At 50.3% G+C, this 10279-nt stretch overlaps 1 protein-coding gene across 1 annotated transcript; it reads right to left on the bottom strand.

Annotated features, from left to right (window-relative positions):
• Positions 1 to 2143: 2143 nt before the first annotated feature.
• LOC133353366 (endothelin-3-like) lies at positions 2144 to 9008 on the bottom strand. The gene is made up of 4 exons (XM_061569558.1): positions 8552 to 9008; positions 7503 to 7695; positions 6783 to 6954; positions 2144 to 5232 (listed from the first exon to the last, which is right to left on the bottom strand). Exons 1-4 carry the CDS (start codon positions 8601 to 8603, stop codon positions 5221 to 5223), a joined length of 429 nt encoding a protein of 142 aa, XP_061425542.1. The 5' UTR covers positions 8604 to 9008; the 3' UTR covers positions 2144 to 5220.
• Between the last annotated feature and the right edge of the window lie 1271 nt (positions 9009 to 10279).

The raw sequence follows: 10279 nt of genomic DNA, 5'->3' as shown, positions 1-10279 counted from the left end.
TGGTGGAGCATTCCACATTGATATGGCATTGGCAAGTCTATCCCGTAGGACGGTCACTGCCGGACCTACCATGAATTTGGGCCACAAATTTTTTCCAACGATTATTGGGAAATTATTCAAAGAGATTCATGATAGAGATGGCTCTGTAAAGGGCATTTGCAATTCAAAGAGTGACACGCGTGCTCGTATCGTGACGCATCCTGATGAGTGACCCCGTTCGTGCCAGGCTGCCATAGGCTGCTGCGGAGCCGTGCAGTATGGTGAAGTATGGTCGAATAGCCCCCAGGGCCCGCACGACGCAGTAGGGTGGCCCTCATCCAACACTGGCTGTCTTTGTACATCCTGACTCATACCGCTAACATTTTAACTTGGCACACACAGTCTCGCGCCATTCGGAGTGCTGTGTACGGTTCCATTATCACGAGATGTCTATCACTGAAGACCACACAAGCCTCCAGCCTCTCTACCGCAGGCAAGGGGAATGTTGCCGCAGTGTCGTGGGTCCAGGGCCTTGCAATCCAGCTTCGCCGGCTCGATCTCCCGACGCGGTAGTTGAAGCAATAGTGCAAGTTTCTTAAGCCGTCTCCGCCTCTGCCCAGCCAGCAGTGGAAATGGGTGTGCCACAGTGAGCCTATTGGAAACCCGCCTGTGGCGGGGGGGGGGGGGGGTAAAGTCTGGGTACTAATGATAGTAATAATGTTGACTTGTAACGTGTTGCCGCACGGTATTTGCTCATTGTCGAAGACAGAGAAGGACTCGGAGGCACAAGGAACCACAGAAAGGCGGGAAGGCAACCAGCTGACGCCAACAATTGCCCAAGCTCTGCGTGCTCTCCATATTAAGGTGTTATCTGCCAATTCATTGGTGTTGCTATGTGGAAGGAAACCGGAGCACCCGAAAAAAAATCATTCGTGCAAGAGGCCAACACTCATACAGATGCAAACAGATGGCGATTAGTGCACTTGTTGTATACATGACGAGCCGGGGTATTGCACCTCCTCGACGCCCACGGGAAGGGAGTTTCACGACATCTGTGCGGTGATCCACTCACCCTTGCTGCTGCCTCCACAGTGCTCGACCACAGGCCACGTGCAGCAGCGTAGCCACCGCCGCCCAGGCACTCACGCCTCCAAAGACATTTCATCGACATGGAACGGTCAGCCAATAGCAGGGGCGTGAGAAACAAGACTCAATAACTAAACAATATTTTATTTTACCAGGTAAGGCTCACTGATCTACATAGCTCTTTTTTCAGAAACGACATGGCCACAAATGATAGCTCAACGAAGTGGCTATTAATATGGAAATGTATAGCAGCCAAATACTCAAAACGCGTGCTGTTTCTGAATGTGGAAAACCCAAAAGGACCAGGAAAAAAAATATACGCGATCATGGAGAGACCAAACGTCAGGGTCGGGATAGAACTCACAACCTCCTGTATATCAGGCGAGGTATTCATAATCAGGCGAGGTATTTAACAGGGCAAGGTGATAAAGCAGGCGTTAAGATGTTAAACACCAATCATATACCTTTTGCAAGGAATCAAGTGTGCATTAACCACACGTACTTGTGATGAACATGCAAACGAACATGCTCTTTTAATATGTGCAGTCTTTGAAACTGACAGGCCAAAACCAGAGACAGCCTTCTTTATGGCATTGTCTCACCAGTGTTAGACTAGATAACGCCAAAAAGCGAAAACTACAAAGACAATGCACGTATCAGAGCATTTATAGCTTGGGTCGAGCAGTTATGTTATTTTTCATTATTTTTTTATACTGCCAAAAAAGTCCCATAGCGAGGTTAACGAGTAGGGCTGCAACTTATCGTTATTACTGCACGGCGTGCCCAGAGAGAGGTGTCTGCTGCTGCTGCTGCTGTGAGTGGCAGCGAAACGTCGACCCCCAGCACCCCCTCCCCACACCCACTCTTCAGGGGCAATAACCGGTAATCGTCTAAACATAATTATCGGTTATCCGATGATTTTTTTAATCACCCTTGTAGATAAATAACAAGACGACTCAACACATTCATTAAAGCAAAACATGTGCCACGAAGAAGGGTCTAAACGTCGCCTCATATATTTGTTTTCTCTTGCAAGGCCGCACAATGTTATGAACAGGGAACTCATTGAGATGTTCGTTGCTTGTGCACCACTGCCAACCCAGCAGCAGCAGCAGGATAGCCGCCTTACATGCGTGTAGCGCGCTGCTCATGTGAAGCAACGTGGCATCAGCACCCGGGAGGGCCTTCGCGTGAACCATCGCGAGTGACAACTCCTCAACCAGCGCTGCCTCACGGCTTGGGGCGATCAGGGCGCGGTATCCAGTCGGGATCACAATATGGGTTCTCCAGATCGGCCAGGACTGCACCTACGAACACCAGTTTCACATTCCGCTCGGCTCAAATTCCCACCGTGTTTTGCCAGTCTGGCTGTCACCGAATAAAGATACCCAACACCAGACCATGCAAGACCACTGAAACAAGAATGATGAGCGTTTGCAGAATTTTAATTGCTTAAATATGTTGCCATTTGCTTGATATCACACGACTATTGCAGAGGGTTGACCATCACTATCATCACCAGCTGAGATCCATCCACTGCTAGATAAGGTCTCCCGAGAGCCATCGCATATCTCAAGGACTTGCGATGCAACGGATCCGTGTTGCAGGTGCGCGCGACTTGATGTCATCGCTTCCATCTTCGCGATGCACGTCCTCTCGGTCCCTTGGCTTCTACTCCGGAGTAAGTCTCAATCACCTTCCGTCGTCCCGTCTGGCGGTGTGAGTGAGCAAGTCGTAACGTAGCACCCTTCCCTGTTTGATAGACACAGCCCAGGCTTCAACATCCCAGTTAAATCGATTTCTGCCATAATCTTATACTACCGGTGAATGCAGTGGCTCTTAACCTTTATTGCAGCCTGCACCCCTTTGGTTCTCAATCCTAAAATAATGTTTTGATAAATACATGGGGGTTTGATGAAACACAGTAGTTGTACTTACATGCCCGTGCTTAATTTGTTTTCAATGATTTACCTTAAAAAAATATCTTCCCATGTCTCGCAACCCCAGAAAGGGCATCTGGCATCCCCAGGGGGTGGGTGCACCCCAGGTTAAGAACCAATGGATTAATGGATATATCCATGAAAGTGCTGTCAAAGAACGCATCTCTATTTTCCACGTGGTCCTGAGAAGCGAGACGGTGTTGATGAACGCACCTGCATCCATAGAGACGATGTGGGCATGTGTGTGCTCCTCAAATAAACACATACATGTGTACTCGTGTCAACAACAACACGCGTGTGCGTGCGTGCCCCACCAGAGCACGCGCGTGCCAAACTCATCCACGCCCCCCGGCACGTTGTGGCGCGAGTCGTGTTCACACGCTCACACGCACAGCTCCCAACAAGTAGTGCACCTGCTCACCTCGATAGGGGCATCGTATCTACAACACAGTCACGTGCCTGCCTCTCCTCCCAAAAACAAGTGGGGAGACGCAGAGATCATGACGCAGGTGGCTACGAGCCCTGCTAGGTCCGACGTGAGCGAGCGTGCAACCCGGCGAGAGCTGGGACACACCGAGACGTCAGGACACATTATTTTCAACTCGTGCAGCTGCCGTCCAAATGCTCCCGCGACTCGAGACACCTCACGAAGCTTTGCTTCAAACTAAACCATTGCGTTGAGAACCTAAATAAAGAAAAACAATTTATTTCTACCTGAATAATATCAACTAACCCAGAATGTTGTGTACGATTTGGAACGGCCGTTATGTTTACCGTATCAAATGCAGAAACAGGAACACAACACACGTTTTTGGCGAGCAATTATCATTACAATGAAAGTCAAATAAATACAAGAGACCCTTGAATATCGCGGATTTGTCGTTCTCTGTTTCGACCTATCATGGGCAACATTTTTTTATACCAATCTAGCTATCGCGGGGGTTAGCTTTGGCCTTTCGCAGGTATACTGTACCTGGCAGTACTGCACCATTGGCTGGTACCGCGCGGTGCGGAGTGGGCGAGGGACCCGAGGCAGTCGAACCTCGCCCCCTTTGCCGTGCAAAAATCTCGCGGACAAAGACAAAGATCACCCATATAGCCTTAACATACGTTTTTGGCAAGTGCTGTTAGTAAGCACCTTTGAAGGCCGGCTGGGCAACACCAAATGTCGCCTAGGTACTCATTTAAGACTGAGTCGACCTAGGGGAGACTGGTGCTGGGCGTGAGTGGGAATCGAACTTGGGTCGCCGAGTTCGTAGCGTGCGAACCGTAGCACTACCGCTCCCCACTCGCTGACAAATAAACACACCAGCTTTAGATCATCATTATCATTGGTAAGTATAGTATTTATTCAGTATTTATACTATTTATTGTCTAATAATGTTTTTTTGTATAGGGTTTTTGCACGTTTCTTTCAATTTTTGCCATACAGTATAGTACTTATTTTAATTTTTGGTTGCTGTGTACCTAACCCTATTATTTAGGTAAGCATTAAGTTTTGAATATCGTAACCCCCGCGAATATTCAAACGTCTTTTGTATTACATTAGACATTGAGACTTTCCAGTAATGTAACTCGGGTCTCACAGCTGTCGGTTGCATACAGATTCAACACAATGGTTCACACGTCTTCAGCAAGTAACACGCAGAGTCTGAATCATAGGCGGGGTAAACAGCTCTGCTCATGTAGAGGCTAAACGTTCACCAGCTAGACTACAACCGTTGTTGAGTGTGTGCGGGTGAAGCGTTAAATGTGGAATGTTTATGCGTTCGGCGATGGGCATTGCATGAGCCTAGAGCACGGGGAGCTGCGTTGAGCTCTGATCTCATTCACCTGCTGGGCCACCACCCTGTGAACCACCGCAGGAGTCCCACCGGCAGCGCGGGAACTCTGTGCAGCGACTCGAGCTGATCAGGATTGTGGCCGGACGTAGCGGTTTAGATACCGAGAGGGTGCGCGCACCACGCCATCACCCCGGCGACCCAAGTTGAAGTTCTGGCCACAGCTAACATCAGTGGTGACGAATTAAATCTGGAATTATCCTGAGCCCCAACACCCCCTTCGCCAAAACCCACACTAGCAGGCACGGCAAACTACGGTCAAATGACCCCCAATGGTCAATTCAGCTGCATGGAGGCTGGGTCGGTGGTGGGGCATGGCGCCCCCCCCATGCCGGCTCGCGGTCTCCTCATGGTGCTACCCCGATCCGCGTGGCTCAGCTCGAGACCTGGGAACCGGGGAAGGGGTGATACTGCCAGTCACCGTCGTGGAACTGGTAGCTTATACAGCGTGTCCTCAAGATAACGACGCAGAATCACAATCACTATCCTGGAGGAATCCGATGAGCTATGTAGCTCTTTTTCACAGGTGTCCAGTAGGGGCGGGTCAGAAAGTTACAACAACAAACTGTACACAAACTGATAGGAGTGCAAATTATAGTAAAGGTAAGCAAGTCACTAAAATGAATGAAAAATAAAGCATTTCACTACAAATTGCAAAAGTAATAAATTCGTGCCGATTTCTCAACAGCAAAAACAAAAACAGTCCCAGACCACACCAAGACAACACACAGTCCCTCAATAAAATCGTACATTAAAATTACCAGAGGGACATCCAAAGACACATTTTAAAAAATCGGAAACAAATTGAAACCTCACTGCCCAATTAGACATCACTCATCCCTTTCTCTGAAGCCAGTTACCCTGTAGGTCTCGGTGTAGCGTACCGCTCTATCGCATGGCACATGCGGGGGCATAGAGCAGGTCCTGAAATAACGTAGGCGCATTTTTGCCCTGTCCTGCACTTAGCGGGGGTTGTTTGGGGGACCCCTAAAAACGCTAAAGAATAGAAACCCGCACTCTCAAAGCCAAAAACCTAGCAAGCGTGTGAGGCAATGTGAGGGGTTTTGCCACACCGCCCTCTACTGCCCAGCACGTCGTCCCACAGGCTCCACAGTCACCTGCCCTGCGCATGGGTCCACGTCCATCCAATCACTATCCATGCTCAACCCTGTTTAGTCTTCAGAAATATGACCAGATCGGGAATATTTCGAGTGATTTGCTCACAAACCCTATATTATGATACTTTCCAAACACCCTGCTGCCTGAAGACCGGGGTTGGAATTTTTTTTCTTATTGAAGGCCCAATAAAACTTTCTTTGCTGGGGAACGACAAATCACTTTTGTCACTACCAGAGGCGCTATCAGCGACAGAAGTGTCTGAGTAGACTAAATTAAAAACACGTTGATGAAAATACTGAAAATATTCCCCTCTAGTACTCGATTAGTGCAGCTAAGATGTTCGCAGTGATAAGTCGTTTGAAATGAAGTTACTGGTCTCCTGCAGTCCTTGAACCATAGATGCCCACCCCTGGTGCAAACAGAGTGACGATTTGGTGGTTGGGCCTCTATGCACAAGGTGGTGAATATTTCTGTCCGAGCCAGAACTAACAGCCAACGGCTGCCACCTTTCCCACTCAACCAAACCCAGACAGATTTCTCAGTTAGCCTAGGTTAAGATCAACACTGCAATCTACCGTGTTAAAGTTCAAAGTGATACCACCACCAGATGTCGGTAAAAAATAATTTATGCCACCCGAAAAACGCCAATTCCTGAACCGTTCATGTAAAACTCAGACAGGTGTGAATCCAATTACAACCTCTCTTCACAAAATTCCCCTCTATGGGTATTTTGGGAAATAATTAGAGTGATGGTTGTGTTGCGTGGTGGCTTGATGGTGGGTCCCCCACCCCTGCAGCCCCGGGCTGTGGCAGTTACCTCAAGGCGGTGTGGTGCCCGGGGTGGCCGTGGGGCTGGGATTTTGCAGTAGGAGGTGCAGGCCCTGTCCTTGCGGAAGAGGCACAGGCAGCGGCTTGGGCTCTGCGACCCCGTGGCAGCCTCTCGCCGTCCGCGAACCCGCGACCCCGTGACCCCGTACGGCACCAATCGTCTGCAAGAGAGGAGAGGTTTGCTCACTCTTCAGAGTGCGTGGTTCAAGTTTCAAGTGTATTTTGTTGAACCAGGTGAGAACTCAAGAGGCTCATTTGCAAGGATGACCTGGGTCACCAAATTGACAAAATCAATCAAAAAGAAAGTGCAATAACAAAGCAAACATAAATCAGACCAAAACTAAACCCCGTTACAGAAAGTGGTGCACAAACATAACCAATATTTAATAACATAAATTTCCAACAAACGACATTTAAAAGTCAGACAGTGATGGTAACAGATCGGGAGTAGCACCAGTGATCTTACAAACGGCCATCGTGTCGGCTGTGCCTATCCAATTTCTGAGAAATATGCACATGTTCTGCTGTTGCCACCCTTTTGTTAATCCACCGCTGAATGAGGGCCTCACCAAGGAGTAGGTCAGCCAAACCGACCAAAGCATTCGCAGTGCCCTCCTCGGCAGAGCCGCTCTCCAAGCCCCGTTGTCTCACCGTGTGACTGTCAAACGCATGGTGGAACACATCACGTAGTCCGTGCGGCGGTGCTCACCGGCGGGGTGCGTGCACCCACACGATGTCCAGGTGGCAGAAGTAGATGCACTCCCGGTCTGCGAGGTTGTGGCATGCGCAGCGCCGGCATCGCCACCGCCACGACGCCGCCGCCACCGCGCCGCCGGGTATGGCCCCCTCGTCTCCCCATCCCTGTGGCACCGTTACACCTGCCTGGGCCACCACAGGCACCCCTGTGTGCGTGACAAAGACAAAGATCCCCCATATAGCCTTAATAGACTGCAAGGGTCAAGTGCTGTTCACCAGCACATATTGAGGCCAGCATGGCACACGAGGGGGTTGATGTGGCTAGCACCATGCCCAGTCACTTTTGTCTCCTGAGTGGCAATGTTTACACATCGCACAAGATACTCATTTCATGCTGGGTCTACCTAGGGGAAGTTTAGGACCAATATTTGCCTCTGTAATTGGTCGTGAGCGAGAGTTGAACCCGGATAGCCGGGTGCGCAGTGCATGCGCTAACCCCATACCGCTCCCGGCAGTGCATGACACACGCGCCGATAGAGAGATGCGTGCTGAGTGCTGGCAGCAACAAATCGCTGAGAGACTGCAGGCGACGTGCTTGTTTTCCACAGTCGTGCCCTGCAGGCTATAGACAAACTATCACAGGCTTACTTGATATTCAGTCACAGTGCTGTGCCTGCTCAAATTAGTATGTGAAGCTGTGGTGCTCATTTCCTGTTTACAGCCCGCCCTGAGCCAGTGGTGGACATTCCACATTCAAGGTAAATGTGGAAATTCCATGATATATTCATGGAACAAGCAATGTTGGCTTCCCCACAAAGTAGTACCTATTTTATCTACCTGCACAGAGATGATAGGTTGAGTCAACCCCCAACCAGGATTTTAACTCGCAACCTTCCGACTGTGAGCCGCTCGCTCTACTGCTGATCAAGCCACCTGGCCGGCCCTTGATAGAGACAGTTTGTTATATTTGTCTGTGTTTGCCTCCACAATGGTGAGATTGAAGTTACCTAATTATTGACGGTCATATGTCAATCAATCGCGTGGCAAGGGCAGCTCGCTCACCGCGGCCGGGCAGCGTGAAGGGCAGCAGGAGAGTTAGCAGCAGCACGTCCATGCAGACCCCTCTCCTCTCTCTTCTCCTCCTCCGCTCCTCGTGTCCTCTTCGTCTCTCCTCCAATCTTGGGACTCGCTTCAGTGACGAGAAGTCGGCTCCTCTGGATTCGCACCGTCACCGCTCTCTTCGCGTCGAGAGGCTGTGATGAGTCCCGCGATTGCCGCCTCCTGCCTCCTCGGCTGCCTCAGCCCTGGCGGCCACGATGGAGAAAAACGTTACGATGGTATACGAGTCAGAAGTGATCGGTGAGATGCGGAGAGAGAGATGCCTGCAACTGGGGTGGTGTCTGTGAGAGATGAGTGTAAGAGAAGATGCCGGTGACTTGGGAGAAGACTGTGAGAGGAGATGGCTGTGATTTGGAGACTAGGATGATAACCGCGTGCCCCCAGGGAGTCTGAGTGCGTGGGGTGCGTGTGCTGGGGTGATGCTGTGTCGGGTTGTGCGGGGCGGTGGGTATTCGTGTGGCACTCTCACAGGGAGTGCAGCCATGGGCCCTCCTCTCAGACACAGGGAAGGAGAGACAGATAGGGAGGAGCCCGGCGGGGAGATTTGAATTTGGTGGCTCCTCCCGAGCGAACAGACACGCATCGATATCATCGCCGCCACCCACCACCGCGCGGTGGGTAGAGTGGGGCGACATTCCGTTCATCGGGGGAAATGAAGCGTTCCGCTAGCGCGGAGCCCCCGGGTTCGATGACCGGGCACCCGCTCAGAAGAAAGCATTGATGTGGCGTGACGGGCTGGATGACCTAAGTTCGGTCACGTATGGCTGCATCTCGCAATGTCTCGAGCGGCGATTAGAGACTTTGCTTCCCCATCGTCGTGTCACAGCAAGCCGCAGCCAGAACATGTGGAGCATTAGCGACACAAACCGACCGACTCACAGGAACAATACCAACAGCGAAGAAATGTGTGCAACTCGGGCGAGTGTAAGGTGGGCTCCCAAACTCGCATCGCTCGTGTCTCGCTCTTCCACCTGTCCATATCAGTCAGATGCACGTCTGTTTGACACCAGGCCACACGACCACCACATCCCTTGCCCTGGACGTGTTCTTCCCTGGCGAGCGTGATTGGTCATGAATTACACCGATAATTTACACCACCTTTGTAAATCAACTGCTGGATGGACTCTGCACGCTGTGCAGGCCGTGTGGATCATGTGACCGTACCTCACCACGCTGCTCAGGTGTACGCAGGGGCCATTGAAGTTCGAATCCACAATGGATGGTGCTGCCCCACTCACTGCTGCCCACAACGTAGCCTCAAAGCAGCCGATGACAACCTGTCATACATGATGGTTGCCCATCCAATCACTCAAGCTGAACCCTGCTTCGTTTGCAGGGTCTTCACGAGATTGTTATAATTCCAGGTGATTTCCTCATGGGGCAATAACTTAATGTATAAATACATATGTATTAAAAAAGTTTCAATAAGAAATTATAGAAAGAAGTCGATTTAAATACTGTATGAAGTATTACAAAATAACCATAAAAATCATAGCACGAGGTGGCTCGGAGGTCAGAGTAATGAACCAGCACTCGTGAGTACCTGGGTTCCCAACCACCCGTGAATCAGCCAGCTTCTCATCAAGTGTAACGAGTCAGTCACTGCACACAATAATCGTATTACATTTTTTTCAATGAATGTGCCTCAATTTTAGCTTTGAGCTTAAGCAT

This window comes from Lethenteron reissneri, chromosome 43 (genome assembly GCF_015708825.2).
Source record: "Lethenteron reissneri isolate LAM-NWPU_2019-01 chromosome 43, ASM1570882v1, whole genome shotgun sequence".
NCBI classification, from domain to species: Eukaryota; Metazoa; Chordata; class Hyperoartia; order Petromyzontiformes; family Petromyzontidae; genus Lethenteron; species Lethenteron reissneri.
Note: the sequence above shows the minus strand (reverse complement) of the source record. Positions and strands in the feature narration are given on the sequence as shown.

Bases quoted from the DNA above. Each gene is read 5' to 3' on its own strand.
- LOC133353366 (XM_061569558.1), bottom strand. From the start codon at position 8,603: ATGGACGTGCTGCTGCTAACTCTCCTGCTGCCCTTCACGCTGCCCGGC. The intron at 7,696-8,551 runs GTGAGCGAGCTG...TCACGCACACAG, and splicing joins CTTCACGCTGCCCGGCCGCG to GGGTGCCTGTGGTGGCCCAG. The intron at 6,955-7,502 runs GTGAGCACCGCC...CCTCTCTTGCAG, and splicing joins TGGGTGCACGCACCCCGCCG to ACGATTGGTGCCGTACGGGG.